Source organism: Dendrobates tinctorius, unplaced genomic scaffold, assembly GCF_039654945.1.
Source record: "Dendrobates tinctorius isolate UK_male_01 unplaced genomic scaffold, ASM3965494v1 ptg000196l, whole genome shotgun sequence".
Lineage (NCBI taxonomy): Eukaryota > Metazoa > Chordata > Amphibia > Anura > Dendrobatidae > Dendrobates > Dendrobates tinctorius.
The window spans coordinates 20,173,636-20,191,187 of NW_027361863.1; the positions used below are offsets into that span (position 1 = coordinate 20,173,636).

At 44.8% G+C, this 17,552-nt stretch overlaps 2 protein-coding genes across 2 annotated transcripts in view; one reads left to right on the top strand and one right to left on the bottom strand.

The window, feature by feature from the left end:
• LOC141056285 (trypsin-like) overlaps nt 1–17,552 on the top strand; it is a 390,181-nt gene that overhangs the window by 206,220 nt on the left and 166,409 nt on the right. The window lies entirely within an intron of this gene.
• Nucleotides 6,556–9,377, bottom strand: LOC141056276 (trypsin-like). The gene is made up of 5 exons (XM_073553018.1): nt 9,288–9,377; nt 8,960–9,113; nt 8,057–8,310; nt 7,308–7,444; nt 6,556–6,797 (listed from the first exon to the last, which is right to left on the bottom strand). The coding sequence occupies exons 1-5, from the start codon at nt 9,325–9,327 to the stop codon at nt 6,648–6,650; spliced, it is 735 nt and encodes a 244-aa protein (XP_073409119.1). The 5' UTR covers nt 9,328–9,377; the 3' UTR covers nt 6,556–6,647.

Here is a 17,552-nt window from a genome sequence, read left to right on the forward strand (position 1 = left end):
ACACACTTTTTTTTTTTTTTATTCTTTCCTGCTATTGAGTACCCTAGGATCTGCGGTATGGCTGGTGATTCTGTTATGAATGAGTCACCATAGGAGGCAAAAACAGAAATGCTAGCTAAGTCCAGAAAACCAGAGAAGTTGGCAGCTATCGGATTGCAGACCCCTGAACCTATCAACAACAACTAGCAGTAGCCGTGGGGGGTTCCAACGATGCCCTAGACCCCTCGATCACAGCCGGAGAACTGCCTAGCCTAAAGACAGAAAGGGAAATCTAAACTACCCCAGAGCAGACCCCAAAGCAATAGGCAGCCCCCAACATATAATGACGGTGAAGCAAGAAGAAAAAACACTAACACAGATAGAAAGATAGACTGAGCAAATGATGGGGCCCAAGCTAACTAGATAGGACAGGATAGGAAAGCTGCTGTCTGCAATCCGTGAAAAACCCTATCAAAATAAGAGCCAACAGACTGACAGGGAAAAAGGCCCTGAAGACGCTAGGCTTCAAAAAGACTATGTCAGTACTCAGGTATTTTCTGAAGACAGAGCAAACCGACAAAAAAGGAATTCAGCTCACCCCAGCAGGGAATGGCAGAATCCAGAAAAGCAAGGCAAACTAAAACCAAAACACAAATGCAAAAAGGCAAAGCAGAAAACTTAGCTTTTGAGGAGCAGGAATCAGACTGGTCTCCTAGAATTCCAAAGAGAAATCACCAGCGAGGCAGAAGGGCGTCCGCTGCCTTATATCCAGTCAGAGATCCCCGTCGCCCAGTCATCCTCTCTCAGCTCAGGTGCTTGGTAGTCAGCCTCACTACCTTCCTTCACCAGAAGAGGGAGTTCATCAGACCTCAATGGTGAAGGGGAAAATGAACTCATAACAGGGGTGGTTGTTAAATGATGGGGCCAATGAAAATGGGAAGTGGCTAGTTCAGCCCCTTCCTGGTGCTTATAATGAGGTACGGAGCCTATTCTCCTCCTCTTCCCCCCCCCCATTCGGGTCCCGGAGGTGCTTGTCCCAACCTCCCTCCCTTTTTATGGTTGCAGTTATACGATTGTTAAAATATGTTTTATTTTGTAGAATTCAAGTCACAGTGGTAAATGAAAGAAAGGTCACATGGTTACGGCTCATCGGCTGACTTGCCTGTGAATATGCAACAGAGCTTATGGCCGCGAGCGTGGTCAATAAATTTAAGTGCCTTGCTAATGGTTAAAATATTTCTAATGATTAAAATAAAATACTTTAATAAAGCTGTGACCGACTTTCACCCTTCAATTAGTGTTCTGGTATTATATCATATGAGGTAGCTGTGGGTTGAAAGGTGTGCTGTGAGCAGGGGTGGATTAAGGGTAGTCAGGGCCCTGGGCTGCTCAGACTCTGTGGGCCCCCCGTTCAAGTGACGGGGTCGGGAATCACTAGTTTTCATGACGCATACGGTGCGTCAAGGGGCGGGAAGGGGTTCAATACTGAGGTAAAATAAACTCTGCAAATACGCAACGTGTGCACGAGGCATCACAAATACTGAGATAAAAAACACCAAATGCTCAGCGTGTCCATGAAGCTTTACAAATACTGAAGTAAAAACTCACCAAATACTCAGCATGTGCACGAGGCCTTATAAATACTGAGGTAAAAACTCACCAAATACTCAGCGTGTGCACGAGGCCTTATAAATACTGAGGTAAAAACTCACCAAATACTCAGCGTGTGCACGACGCCTTACAAATACTGGAAGGCTTCCACCCAACATCTAGTCCTGACTCACCTGTACCTAACATCGAAACCAGCTAATAGTCTGCAATCACCTGCTGACCTGGACCCATGACCTGTCAGACAAGTTGCTTCACATGAGTCACACAGAGGCTTCTGCTTCATGAACTTTCCCACATTGAAGAAGCAGTCTCCAATGTGCAGGCTGTGGCTGGATACACAGGAAGAGTCGCTCCTCGTCACAGGCTGTGCCCAACATGTCAGCAAAGGGGTTAACGCCACATACAAGTCGCCGACTCCTCACACACTGGACACGTCGCTGCATCTGGCGACAAACAAGCGCACATTGTGCAATGTTAGTCATGTCCCAAATGTTCAGCATGTGGAGGAGCAAGGGGGACCAAAAACGAACCCAGGATTGGAACAGGAGCATGGGAAAGTGGACGGCGGTCAAAGGAAGAGGGTTTATATAGGGGTCAGAGTAAGTAAATATATATATATATACACACACACTTATTACTACATGCGGGCAACGCACACATGCACAATCCTCAGGTTGTATAACTTTCAACTGGTCAAAACATTTCTCTCAGCAGGCCAAGAAAGAAATGGGGCAGGAATAAAGTACACCTCATAGTAACTAATGTGTGAGGCAGAGGTGACAAGACCCGCCATCTCGTGCTCACCTTACTAGAGGTGCCCACTGCCCACATATAACAAAGTTGATGGAAACAGATGACTTCCACTATGATGATTGGTTACCAGCCGCCCGACCACACCCATTTCACAACTAGTCACACCCTTGTCCATGCCCCAACCACAACCATTTAGCACTGCTGATCACATTGACTGGTACTGAGGGCCCAGTGGCTGATACTGTGGGCACACTGACTGGTACTGAGGAAAAGAAAGAAAGAACAGAGAAAGAGAGAGAAAAAAGAAAAAAGAGAGAGAAGGAAAGGAGAGAGAAAGAAAGAACAGAGAGAAAGAAAGTAGAAAGAGAGAAACAGAGAGAGAAAGGAAGAAAGAACAGAGAGAAAGAAAGAGGGGACAGAAAAAAAGAACAGAGAGAGAAAAAAAGGAGAGGAAAGAAAGAACAGAGAGGGAGAGAGAAATAAAGAGGGGAAAGAAAGAACAGAGAGGGAGAGAGAAAGAAAGAGGGGAAAGAAGGAACAAAGAGAGAAGGAAAGAGGTGAAAGAAAGAACAAAGAGAAAAAAGAAAGAAAGGGGAAAGAAAGAAAGAACAGAGAGGGAGAGAGAAAGAAAGAGGGGAAAGAAAGAACAGAGAGAGAAACAAAGAAAAAAAGAAAAGGAAAGAGAGGAAAGAAAGAAAGATTCTACAAGAATACTATAGCAGCCCGGCTCACATTGTAGTGCCCACCTGAGCCTAATGGTGCAGGCCGTATCATGATCCTCTCACATGGCCGACATCCCCGAGTCCAAGGCGATCCAGCTGTCCGCGCTGTCGGAGGAGGACATGGTGATGATCTGAAGCATTCCCTGAAGTGCCTCCATAGTTCCGTCACAATTTCCTCCAGTCAGCTTCCAGCACATCACTTCCGATGGAATGTCATGTGCGAGTTTTCAATTGCTCCTTGGGGCTCTGCCGTATACTCCTGTGTCCACGGGAAAAGTAAGCTCCCGGTCAGGGCAGTGGGGCAGACTCTCAAAATCTGGGACGGTTGGGAGGTATGAATGCTCCCCATCATACACCTTGTACACGCATGGCTCCGCACACCTCATACACACACAGTTCCACTTTGTATGCCTCATACACACTGCTTCGCTCCGTACACCTGGCACACACACGGCTCCACTCAGTACACACATGGCTCCACTCTGTAAACCTCGCACACATGCGGCTCTGCTCTGTACACCTTGTACACACATGGCTCTGCTCCGTAAACCTTGTACACATGCTGCTTTGCTCCATACACCTCGCACACACACGGCTCCGCTCCGTAAACACACGGCTCAGCTATGTACAATTTGTACACACAGGGCTCCGTTCCATACACCTCGCACACACGCCGCTCCGCTCCGTACACCTCGTACACACACACGGCTCCACTCTGTACACATGCTCCGTACACCTCATACACACGCGGCTCCGCTCCATACACATCGTACACACGCAGCTCTTTACACCTTGTACACACACATTTCCGCTCCGTACACATCCCCGCTCCATACACCCTGAACTCACGGCTCCGCTCCGTACAACTCGTACACACACGGCTCCGCTTCGTACACCTCGTACACACACGGCTCCGCTCCGTACACCTCGCACACACAAGTGGCTCTGTTCCATACACCTCGCACGCACGCAGCTCTGCTCCGTACACCTCGCACACGCGCAGCTCCGCTCCGTACACCTTGCATATTCGCAGCTCTGCTCCACACACTTTGCACACGCCCAGCTTCGCTCCGTACACCTCGAATATTCACGGCTCTGCTCAGTACACCTCGCACATTCACGGCTCTGCTCCGTACACCTCGCACACGCGTGGCTTCGCTCCGTACACCTTGCCCTTTTGCGGCTCTGCTCCATACACCTCGCACACACGTGGCTCTGCTCTGTACACCTCGCCCACACAGGCAGCTACATCCACCCTGTAAACCAGGATTCCCCAACTCCAGTCCTCAAGGTCCACCAACAGATCATGTTTTCAGGATTTCCTTTGTATTGCACAGGTGATACAATTATCACCTGAGCAATACTAAGGAAATCCTGAAAACATGATCTGTTGGTGGGCCTTGAGGACTGGAGTTGAGGAACCCTGCTGTAAACTCCTCCTGACCCCACACATAATTCCCTCATCCAGCACCAAGGCAACCAGCACAGCAGAGTACCGCATACAATACATTGAGGGCTGTGTGCACAGGACCTGTGATGAGGTCACAGGAGGGGAGGAGACAGGTGTCACATGATCAGGGGCCTCCGACTGAAGCCCCTGATCATGTAACCCCACTGACTCCTCCCCTCCTGTGACCTAATCACAGGTCCTGTGCGCACAGAGCAGGGATTTATCAGTGAGGCGCTGGAGCTGCTGTGGGCGGTGGGTCTGAGAGGGAGAGGATGGGGTCGGTACATGGGGGGCGTGGCGCTATGGTGGCGGATTACAATGAGGAAATTTTCCTTGGGCTGGTGGGGCCCCTCACGCCACTGGGCCCTGGGCTACCGCCCAGATTGACCTCATTATAATCCGCCACTGTTGGTGAGTTATGTTCGGGTCGTTGCAGTCTGCAATAACAGCTGTATTGCAGTATATGGCTAAAATGATGTTCTAATATGAAGCCCAGTGTGTGGCTAGGCTTCTCAGGCCTAACAACATGGCAGCCATGTGGGCCTTCATCATGACTCTCCCTGCCATAACTATTCATTAGCACCATGTGATCATGCTGTGGGTGATCGATAGGTGGACTAGTTCTATCTTTTTAATATCAGGTTCTGATTTACAAAGCCGAAACTCTCATTTGTGTATACTTGTACGATATTTATGAACTGTGAATGTTCTTACTACACACCGGAAGGCCCGACACTGGAGGTGAGGTATATTTATACGTATACTGACTATAAATAACTATGTCCATTTTAGCATCTTGTTAGTTGTATTAGGATTTTCTGCATTCATGACTGTTTTACGTCAAAGCTACAGAATTATGGTTCATTTTTAATAATCTGCCTATGGGACCATGCACCTTAAGGGGTTGACAACACATATCACTGCTGTTACAGGTAGATAACGGATCTTTTGTGGCTTCAACAAATGTTCTTGTTTCATTATCTCGTCCCTAAAAACTTATCCAAAAATTACTAAAAATTCCTTGATTCCATAAACTTTGGAAAAAGGAAACACACAGATGCTGATTCTGAATTTATTCTTGGATTATTAACTCCAAGACCCAGGACAACCTCGATAGAATACTTTATAGAGCTCTGAATTTTTGTTTACTCTTGGACTCTTTTCAATTAAGACATGATAGATTTTATGAGCTCACATCAGGTGGGATTGCTCCTTTAAAATGTCTTTTTGGGATGAGGTCCAGCTGCTCTTCCTTCGTCTTTCGTTGGACATTGTAGCTCTCACCCTTTGTGGTCCAGGCTAACAAAACCACAATGTCAAACATACATACTTCCATACACTTGATACTGCGTGTGTTTTGTCCAGGTAAAGCAGTGATATACAGGGTGGGCCATGTATATGGATACACCTAAATAAAATGGGAATGGTTGGTGATAGCAACTTCCTGTTTGTGGCATATTAGTATAAGAGAGGGGAGGGGAAAACTTTTAAAGATGGGTGGTGACCATGGCGGCCTTTTTTGAAGTCGGCCATTTTGAATTCAACTTTATAAATGGCCCAATCGGGTGTATCCACATAAATGGCCCACCCTGTACTTCAAAACGCATTGCCAAACCACTATTAAGACGCCTCGATTTTGGGATTACTGAACATCCTTGATCCAAAATCCCGGTATTTTCGGCCACTAAAAGTAAATCCCAGAAACAGCTTTACCCATTGCTCATGAAATTCCAAGACCAGAAAAAATAAAAAATTTTGTAGCATTTGCTTCTTATTGAATCTGTATCCTGATTTTTATGCTTTTTATGCTTGCTCAGATGGGAGTTGTGGGCTTCCCAGGGATCTTTTATAGTGGGAGTCTAAGAACCCGGATGTCCACCTATCTGAAGGCAATTTAATTGCCACCTAAATATGAAAAAAATTGAAAAAATATGAAAAAATAGTTTAGTTCCTGTATTATCTTGTACCATGAGCTACATATGATTTTCCTTTGCGTTCCCAAAAGAGATTTATGAAAAACAAAAAAGAACTGTCGCCATATTCGTTTTAACATTTTATTGATGTTTCAGCTGTTACAATGTTGTAAATGACCATATAGTAGCAGAAGAACAAAAATATTCAAAAGTAAAGGTTTAGTTGGCGGCAACAGTGCTGGAGATCCAGGAGTTGTAGTTGCAGACCTTGGTGTAGACACCAGGATAGTTCTTTTGGGCACAGCCGTATCCCCAGGAGACAACACCCTGGAGCTGTCCATTGCAGACCACGGGTCCACCAGAGTCACCCTGAGAAGATGCAAAGAGAAATTGTTTGAATTTCATGAACTTAATAAATGTCAAATATCTATATTCTAGACGATGAGCAGAGACGTCTCTCTCATAAAGGTATAACATGAAGATTCCGATGCAAAATAAGTCACAGGGATCCCCATGTACCATATACATTTCATAATACCGGTGACTTGCAGAGGGAACCCTGATCCATGTGATTGCAGTCTTAGCATCACCTACCGCTACAACAATAAACCTTCATAACCTTCTCAAATATGTCATCTAATATGCACTGAAATGGAATTTTGGGAGAGGCTTCCATATAACGGACTATGGCAACTTTTGCTATGGAAGACATTTTGGTAAAGAAGGTCAAAGAAAGACATTGCCAGAAACCTCGAGCAGTAGATAATCTTTGTTGAATTCAGAACGCTGAGGTTCGACCATTGTTCTTCTATTGTACACAGGAACCTATGAAGTCCAATCCAAGGGTCTAATATTTACAGTATTATAAAGGCACATTACCTGGCAGGAATCCTTGCCTCCTTCCAAGTATCCAACACAGATCATGTTGCTGGTGATTTCTCCTGGATAGGCGTTGCTACACTGGGCAGCAGTCAGGACGGGGGCATCCACGCACTGGAGGAGGTTGGGCATGTTGGCTAAAAGTAAATTAACAATAAATATTATAATATTGTATGTCGACCCAAAAATCATTAACTTTATCTAAAAAAAAGAGAAATCATTTGACCAAACTAAAATAAATAACAAAAAAATTGAAGTATTTTCTTCTTAGTTTTCTATATCAGATCATCATTTTAGTCGAATATTAGAAAATCAATATGATGTAATGTCTGAAGTTTTCACTTTCTCTATATTAATTCTTAAGATCTACCATGTATCCCGAAAATAGACTCTTGAAGATTCCCCTTTTATGAGTCAACACATAGGCAATGCCATACAAAGGCCAGGTAACCAGTTGAAGGACTGTATTCTCCTACATGCCACCCAAATGGGATGGAAAAATGGGTAGTAGATATATATATCAAATTAGGATATATATGTATCCTAATTTCATTGTGTTTAATCCTGGCTATCAATATTTCTTGATATCTAGAAGATCCATCAGAAATTATATCAGTTCTTGCTACGGTATAAATTGTTTAAGAAAATGTTTTTTTTTCTATTGTAAAGAAAAATTTCTAACTTAAAGTTAATAACGCCTACTCTATTTCCATGTTTGAAAGTTCTGAATTCTGTATTTCATGACTTACTTCCACTGCTTAAAGTGTTGCCCCATCCGGAGATAAGACAGCTGGTGCCGGCAGCAGGGCAGCCACTGGGCAGACCAATAGCCTGGACGTAGGAGTTGAGGGAGGCGGCAGACGCCAGCTTGATCAACATGATGTCATTGTCCAGGGTCCAGGAGCTGTAGCTTCCATGTCTGATGACTTTGGCTGAGCTGATGAACTGCTCGGTACCTTCACTAACAGCGATGTTGTGTTCTCCCAGTCTGACCTGTATGCTCCTGCAAGAAAATTGTATATTTTTCTATAATCCATTTTTAAAATACTTATTGATAAATTTCATCAAGAATGTAAAAATACTTAACATTTCCTAGAAGAATAGTTATCATATTACAGAGGGCACTATGGAATATATGGCACACCATTCTTCACATTAACAGCAGAATGAGATTACCTCTGACAGTGACACTATCAGTTTTGTCATTGTTCTGCATAGAACATTTTTCCTAACCACAAATGACTAAGAGGGATAATTTTGAACCATTTTTTAATTTAAAAAAACATGAAAAGACTGTCACTGTGCACTGTGCTATCAAATGGGCTCTTGGTTACTATTAGATTAAATATGGTGAGGTCACTTGGACAATACTATTGCTATGTTTAGATTAAAGACCTTGAAAGGTGTTGGATATAGTCCTACAAGTCTTCACAGTGTTACACACGTCTTTTCAGCGCAATTAGAGGCTTTGTAGTATTACATTTTGTGGTGAATCGATTCACTGTAAATCAAATTTTGGAATAAAAAAGTATCAAACCTGATAAATTTTGAATTTCAATAGATTTGATGCTCTCTAATACTATGCAGTAAAAATAAAAACTTGTTCAATTTACTTTTATGGTTCAGTTTTGGATTAAATAGTGGTAACTTACGACTTGTAGCAGTGAGCAGCGGAGACCACCCACAGGTTGTTGATCAGGGATCCACCACAGAAGTGGTAGCCGGAGTACAGGGACACCTGCCAGGGGACGGAGTTCTGGGCACAGGTGTAACCTCCTACAATTTTGTCATCATCCTCAAATGCAGCTGAGAAAAATACAATTTACCAGGTTATATAATGTTTACATTGGTATCTCATTATTGTAACAATTGAATAAAGGAAAATTATTAAAAAGTAAATCATCAAAATAATCAAAAATCAATAGAAAATCAAATGTATCAAAATGAACAATGGTCTTCAGAAGGAAACACAGGACTCACCAGCTGCTCCGAGGAGCACACAGATCAGGAGGAGTTTCATGATGGATCCAGAAAAAATATGGAGGGAAAACCACAGATATTTATAGCCAAAAAGATACTACACCTCTATCCCCTCCTCACCCAACAGAAAGTTAATTAATATCCACGTAACCTAAGATATACCTGATTAATCTGCGGATGAAGGTCACAATGAGGTGAATAAACTATTGAGTAGATATAACGTTCCATACAGGAAGTTAGATTTATTATATATTACTTATGCTGTTTGTCTTTAGTTTTTGTTACTAAAACTGATCAATTTAGGTGAGTGATAATCGTGATCTGCATGGGAATGGTTACACATGTCCCACCACCAGACTTATAAACTTTCTTTTATAGCTAAATCTAGACGTTTGGGATATTATTTGCTGAAGAATTTGCAGTGAATAAACAGAAATCCCAGTACAAACCCACGGTAGTAACATCACATATGAATATTGCCTGTGTGCTCCAAAATAATTCCCCAAAGACTTTATTAAATTAACACTTATTTAGGGGTTAGGCGAAGTGGGGGGGTTTTCTTTTCTCGGGAGAATGGTTCCCCATTAACAAAGGATCAGTTTCACTATTCCGTAAATGTTTAAAAGCAGCAGGAGTTTTAGCAAAGGAATGCGAGACGCACTCGTTCCGTATAGGCGCTGCCACAGAGGCCGCTAAGGTAGGCTTACCTGAGTCAGAAGTTCAGAGGATAGGCCGATGGCGTTCAGCGTGTTTCTCTAGATATATCAGACTGGACTTGTTAATCTAATGCTGTTAATTGTATTCACAGGTGCCGTCAGACCAGCTGTTTGGATGTTAGGACATTCCCACATTTTTTGAGCTGCACAATGGGCTGAATGTAGTCCAGGCGGGAGGAATTTTGGATTTTGAGGTGTGAATTTTACGTGGCGGGGTATCAGAGGATTACAATGGCAGCAAGTTTTCCCAGAAGTAGTGGACATTGCAAGGGAGGCAATGGGTCCGGTAATTCTGGTTTTACATGTGGGTGGCAACGACTTATGCTCATACAAAGTGGCAGACCTGATGACAATGATGAGATCGGACATGGAGCGTTTTCACATTTTTTTCGTTCTAGTTTGGCCTGAAATGGTCCCTACGACTGTTTTGCAATGTGGCAGGGATGGCATGGCTATTGAGCTCACCAGGAGGACAACCAACTCTCGAATATTGAAATTTATAAGACAAAGATTCGGTGTGGTCATAAGACACAGGCAACAGATAGGTGATAATGCCGCACTGTTAAGGCCGGATGGGGTACATTTGACAGATATCGGGCTCGATATCTCCCTCTCTGGGCTGCAAGATGGAGTTGAGCAAGCATTGTTGATGATGGGTGGGGGTCTGACTCCTCTATAAGTACACAGGATCCTCCGTGGTGGTAAATGAAAGAAAGGACACATGCTTACAGCTCGTCGGCTGACTTGCCTGTGAATATGTGACAGGGCATTTGGCAATGAGTGCGGTTAATAAATTTAAGCCCCTTGCTAATGGTTAAAATATTTCTAATAGTTGAAATAAAATACTTTAATAAAGCTGTGATCGACCTTCACCCATCAATTACTGTTCTGGTATTATTTCATATGTGGTAGTTGTGGGTTGGAAGGCGTGCTGGTGAGTTATGTTCAGGTCGCCGCAGTCTGGCAGGCACTGTAGTGTATAAGGAGGGTGCCTCTGACTGCGGTACCCCCCGCTTCACTATTGTTATTGGCAGTCTCCTGCTCCTTCTCATCCACTCCTATGTTAAGGGGGTGGTTGTTAAATGATGGGGCCAATGAAAATGGGAAGTGGCTAGTTCAGCCCCTTCCTGGTGCTTATAATGGGGTACGGAGCCTACTCTCCTCCTCTCCCCCCCCCTGTTTGGGTCCCGGAGGTGCTTGTCCCAACCTCCCTCCCTTTTTATGGTTGCAGTTATACGATTGTTAAAATATGTTTTATTTTGTAGTCACAGTGGTAAATGAAAGAAAGGACACATGCTTACAGTTCGTCGGCTGACTTAGTAACATAGTTATTAAGGTTGAAGGGAGACTTTAAGTCCATCTATTTCAACCCATATCCTATCCTAACTTGCCCTAACATGTTGATCCAGAGGAAGGCAAAAAACCCCATGTGGCAACAAGTAAGCTTCACATTGGGGAAAAAAATTCCTTCCTGACTCCACATACGGCAATCAGACTAGCTCCCTGGATCAACGCAATATTAAGGAAACTAGTGTATATACCCTGTAATATTATACTTTTCAAGAAAGGCATCCAGTCCCTTCTTAAATTTTAGTAGGGAATCACTCATTACAACATCATATGGCAGAGAGTTCCATAGTCTCGCTGCTCTTACAGTAAAGAATCCACGTCTGTGAGTATGCTTAAACCTTCTTTCCTCCAGACGTAGAGGATGCCCCCTTGTCCCCGTCACAGGTCTAAGAGTAAAAAGATCATTAGAAAGGTCTTGGTATTGTCCCCGCATATATTTATACATTGTAATAAGATCACCCCTAAGCCTTCGATTCTCCAAACTAAATAACCCCAAATGTAATAACCTGTCATGGTATTGCAGACCCCCTAGTTCCCTAATAACCTTGGTCGCTCTTCTCTGCACACGCTCCAGTTCAGCTATGTCTTTCTTATACACCGGAGACCAGAACTGTACACAGTATTCTAAGTGTGGTCGCACTAGTGACTTATATAGAGGTAAAATTATGTTCTCCTCATGAGCATCTATGCCTCTTTTAATGCATCCCATTATTTTATTTGCCTTTGCAGCAGCTGCCTGACACTGGCCGCTAAATGTGAGTTTGTTGTCCACCCATTCACCCAGGTCTTTTTCAGTGACTGTTTTGCCCAGTGTTTTACAATAAAGCACATAATTATACATCTTGTTCGTTCTACCCAAGTGCATGACCTTACATTTATCCCCATTAAAGCTCATTTGCCATTTATCAGCCCAAGCTTCTAGTTTACATAAATCCTCCTGTAATATAAAATTGTCCTCCTCTGTATTGATTACCCTGCAGAGTTTAGTGTCATCTGCAAATATTGAAATTCTACTCTCTATGCCCCCTACAAGGTCATTAATAAATATGTTAAAAAGAAGCGGGCCCAAAACTGACCCCTGTGGTACCCCACTGCTAACCGTGACCCAGTCCGAGTGTGCTCCATTAATAACCACCCTTTGTTTCCTATCCCTGAGCCAGCTCTTAACCCACCTACACATATTTTCCCCTATCCCCATTGTTCTCATTTTATGTATCAACCTTTTGTGTGGCACCATATCAAAAGCTTTTGAAAAGTCCATGTACACCACGTCCACTGCATTCCCTTGGTCCAGTCCGGAACTTACCTCTTCATAAAAGCTTATCAGATTAGTCTGACAGGAACGGTCCCTTGTAAACCCATGTTGATATTGGGTCATGAGGTTATTCTTCTCCAGATACTCCAGTATAGTATCTCTTAGGAAACCCTCCAGGATCTTACCCACAGTTGAGGTTAAACTTACTGGCCTATAATTTCCAAGTTCAGTTTTTGTCCCCTTTTCGAATATTGGCACCACATTTGCTATACGCCAGTCCTGTGGTACAGACCCTGTTATTATGGAATCTTTAAAGATTAAAAATAATGGTCTATCTATGACTGTACTTAATTCCTGCAGTACTCGGGGGTGTATCCCATCCGGGCCCGGGGATTTGTCAATTTTAGTGATTTTTAGACGCCGCCGTACTTCCTGCTGGGTTAAGCAGGTGACATTTAATGGAGAATTTTTATCCCTGATCATGTTATCCGTCATGGGATTTTCTTGTGTAAATACTGTTGAAAAAAAGTCATTTAGCATATTGGCTTTTTCCTCATCCTCCTCCACCATTTCACCCAGACTATTTTTAAGGGGGCCAACACTATCATTTTTTAGTTTCTTACTATTTATGTAGTTAAAGAATATTTTGGGATTATTTTTACTTTCTCTGGCAATGAGTCTCTCTGTCTCAATCTTAGCTGTCTTGATTTGCTTTTTACAGAATTTATTTAATCTTCTGTATTTAGTTAATGCCTCATCACTACCTACTTGCTTTAATTCTCTAAATGCTTTATGTTTGTCCCTTATTGTGCCCCTTACAGCTCTATTTAGCCATAGTGGTTTCCTCCTATTCCTCGCATGTTTATTCCCATACGGTATATATTGTGCACAGGTCCTATTCAGGATGCTAATAAATGTCTCCCATTTTCTTTGTGTATTTTTATGTCTCAGGATATCGTCCCAGTTAATTGCACCAAGATCATGTCTCATCCGTTGGAAATTTGCTTTCCTGAAGTTTAGTGTCCTTGTAACCCCTCTACTACACATCTTATTAAAGGATACATGAAAACTTATTAATTTGTGATCACTATTACCCAAGTGACCCCCAACCCTTACATTTGATATGCGGTCTGGCCTGTTGGTTAATATTAGGTCTAGCAGTGCCCCCCCTCTTGTTGGGTCCTGAACCAGTTGTGGAAGGTAATTGTCTCTCATAGTGGTCAAAAACCTATTACCTTTGCTGGAACTGCAGATTTCGGTTCCCCAATGTATTTCAGGGTAGTTGAAGTCCCCCATAATAATGACTTCTCCTTGAGTCGCAGCTTCATCTATTTGCTTTATGAGGATATTCTCTGTTGCTTCCATTATTTTTGGAGACTTATAACAAACCCCTATCAGTAATTTATTATTTTTCCCCCCTCCCCTTATCTCTACCCACAGGGACTCTACAGTTTCATTAGATTCATATATATTATCACGCAGGATGGGTTGTAAGGATGATTTTACATATAAACACACGCCTCCCCCTCGCTTATTAGTACGGTCATTTCTGAACAGACTATAGCCCTGTAAATTATCCGCCGGTCACGGCTCTCATCCAGCCATGTCTCAGATATCCCCACCATGTCATAATTATGTTCCAACAACATTAACTCCAATTCCTCCATGTTGTTGGCGAGGCTTCTGGCATTAGTATACATGCACTTTATGTATCTCTCTGCACCTCTATTCTTTCTTAAATTATTAACTGTTCTAACCCCACCCCCCGTGCCACCCCCACCCCCAATTTCATTATTTGTACCCAGGTCTCTATCTGCACTGTTTTCCCCTCCTATAAAAGGAATACCCTCCCCCCGTCCCTAGTTTAAACACTCCTCCAACCTTCTAGCCATTTTCTCCCCCAGAGCTGCACCCTCCCCATTGAGGTGCAGCCCGTCCCTAGCGTAGAACCTGTAGTCAACTGAGAAGTCGGCCCAGTTCTGCAGGAACCCAAACCCCTCCTTCCTACACCAATTCCTGAGCCACTTATTAACCTCCCTAATCTCCCGTTGCCTCTCTGGTGTGGCACGTGGTACAGGAAGTATTTCCGAAAATACCACCTTGGAGGTCCTTGCTTTAAGCTTACAGCCTAATTCCCTGAAATCATCTTTAAGGACCTTCCACCTACCTCTAACTTTGTCATTTGTGCCAATGTGCACCATGACCGCTGGATCCTCACCAGCCCCTCCCAGTAATCTGTCAACCCGATCAGCGATGTGTCGGACTCGAGCGCCAGGTAGGCAGCACACCGTTCGACGATCCCTGTCTTTGTGACAGATTGCCCTATCTGTTCCCCTAATAATTGAGTCTCCCACTACCAGAACCTGTCTGGCCTGCCCTGCTCTCCTATTTCCCCCCTTACTGGAGCAGACACTCCTCCGGCTTTCAGAGGACATGCCTTGCTCCAGCAGTGCTACTCCTGCACTAACACTCCCCTCATCTGCCAACTTAGCAAACTTATTGGGGTGTGCCAGATCAGGACTAGCCTCCCTGGTGCTCTTCCCTCTACCCCGCCTTCTGACTGTCACCCAGCTAGCTGCTTCACTGTCCTGCAGCTCCAACCTAGCATCCCCCCCCCTCATCTATCCCATTGAGCGTCTGCTCAGTGAGCAGAAGACTCCTTTCCATATTGTCTATGGATCTCAGTGTTGCCAGCTGCACATTTAGATCCAGTATCTGGGCTTCCAAATGCACAACGTGCTCACATCTTGCACAGCAGTATGCACCCTCGACCGGCTGTTCAAGGATTTCATACATGCGGCAAGACGTGCACTGGATGGCATTGGCAATAGTGGAGCACATCCTAATGGGGATTGCAACAGACAATAAGATAAGCAGAAATAAATTTAAAAAAAAAAAAAAAGTATTAATTTAATATAACAGCAATTCAGTAAGACCTCCCTTGGAAACTCCCTGAATCCAAAGTCGCTGAATCTCAAGTCACACACTTACCACAGTTCGCACTTACGCTCAGGTCACACTCAGCTCGTTCACACTCGCTCAGACAGAAGATTTAAAAGAGTTTTTTGTTTTTTTTCCCCTTTCACCAGCACACCACCTTGCTGCTCAATGCACTTCCAAAAGGAGTTGAGCCCCAACCAGCTGCCCCTTATAAACCCTTAATTACTGTATGAACTCCCACCCTTAATTAACCCCTTTTGAATATAGTTACACCTCAAGATTTAAATGTAATATAGCTAACCCTTAAAAACAGATAGTAAAATAAGAGATTAACCCTGTAGAGAGAAAAAATAGGTTAAACAAGCCCCCCAAAAATTGAACAGGTAGAAAGCACTCGGCAACCTACAATTCAGCAACTCACACAGGTATTTGTTATAGGTTTTCCAAATACCTCTTCACTGAATCTCAAGTCACACACTTACCACAGTTCGCACTTACGCTCAGGTCACACTCAGCTCGTTCACACTCGCTCAGACAGAAGATTTAAAAGAGTTGTTTTTTTTCTTGTATTTTTTTTTTTCCCCTTTCACCAGCACACCACCTTGCTGCTCAATGCACTTCCAAAAGGACTTGCCTGTGAATATGCAACAGAGCATATGGCCGCGAGCGTGGTCAATAAACTTAAGTGCCTTGCTAATGGTTAAAATATTTCAAATGGTTAAAATAAAATACTTTAATAATGCTGTTGTGGGGAACGTGACTTGACGGACAGACGTGACTGGTAGAAGGAGGGGACGGTTTATGCACTAGTGACAGAGATTGACAGGTTAGAAAGGTAACAGCAGGGAAAGACAGAAAAGGGAGTGCAGTACCGTGAAATGACCACAAGATGGCAGGGGAGAGTAGTGTAGGACTGAACAACAGTTTATGGCTCAGATACGCTTAGTCATGGGGGGCGGGGAGATAGGAGCCCAGGTGGGAAATTCCACTGTGAGAGAGGGGATAAAAATAGAAGTAGGCGGGGCTCCAAGAGAGTTTAGTCCTGGGAGGAGCTCAGAAGAAGACGGAGAAAGTGAGAAGAGCTCGGCCAGGGGGATGGACCAAGGAGAGACAGTCAGGGGGGTGGCCCTGACCCGACGGACTGCAGGACAGGCAAGGAGAAGAGGCAGTCAGGGGGAGGAGACCCTGACTCGACGTACCGCAAGACAGACGAGGCCCCAGGGGGTACCGATTGGAAGACGACCTCGGGCAGGTGAAGCGCTGGGGGTAGATTGGTCTAGGACAGCCCCCAGTGAAAGATCCGCGAGGTGCGTTACTGCGACTGGAGCTGAAAAATAGGTACCCGGGCCTGGCAATACAGTGGTATAAAGAAGCTGCGGTGGGTGTTTGGTGGTCGTCAGGAGGACGACAAATAAATCCAGAACTGTTACAAGTGGAAGCTGTCTCCGTCTCATCTTTGCCTCGTCTGGTAAGCAGTGGTCCAGACGACTCGGCTGCCTCCGCCGGGCTGATCGATGCCCCTGCTCCCGCCATGTCCGGTGTCGCCAGTGCGGAACTGCCACGTCCCTGAACCATCCCGCCCGGCGGCGCCACATCCGGTGTCGCCGGTGTGGAGCCAGCCCGCGGCCGATGCTGCTGCGTTCCCCCTTTCAGCAGCGGCCCTGTCCATGAAGCCGGCCGCTACTCCGGCCCCGTCTGCGACTCCGGTTGCGGCCTGCTCCGCGGTGGCCTCTGGTTCGATTGCGGCGCCGGCCGCGGCCGCCTCTGCCTCACTCATGGTTAAAGCTGCGGCCTGCTCACCGATGCCTGGGGCCGCCTCTGCCACACTCCATACCGCGGCTGCGGCCTGCCCATCAAGGTCCGCGGGTGCTCCGGCCCTGTTCCAGATTGCGGCTTCGGCCGAGTCATCGCGCTCTGCCGCCTCTGCGGAGCCATCTGCTAACCACGCTAGCAGGCCCCAGCTTCGCCGCTCCGCTTCTCATCGGTCCACGACCCCGGTCCCTC

What these genes read in the sequence shown, in the direction of transcription:
- LOC141056276 (XM_073553018.1), bottom strand. Translation starts at nt 9,327, where the DNA reads ATGAAACTCCTCCTGATCTGTGTGCTCCTCGGAGCAGCTG. An exon ending in GCTGCTCACTGCTACAAGTC is followed by an intron (nt 8,311 to 8,959) that starts GTAAGTTACCAC and finishes ATTTTCTTGCAG; the next exon opens with GAGCATACAGGTCAGACTGG. An exon ending in CAACACTTTAAGCAGTGGAA is followed by an intron (nt 7,445 to 8,056) that starts GTAAGTCATGAA and finishes ATTTACTTTTAG; the next exon opens with CCAACATGCCCAACCTCCTC.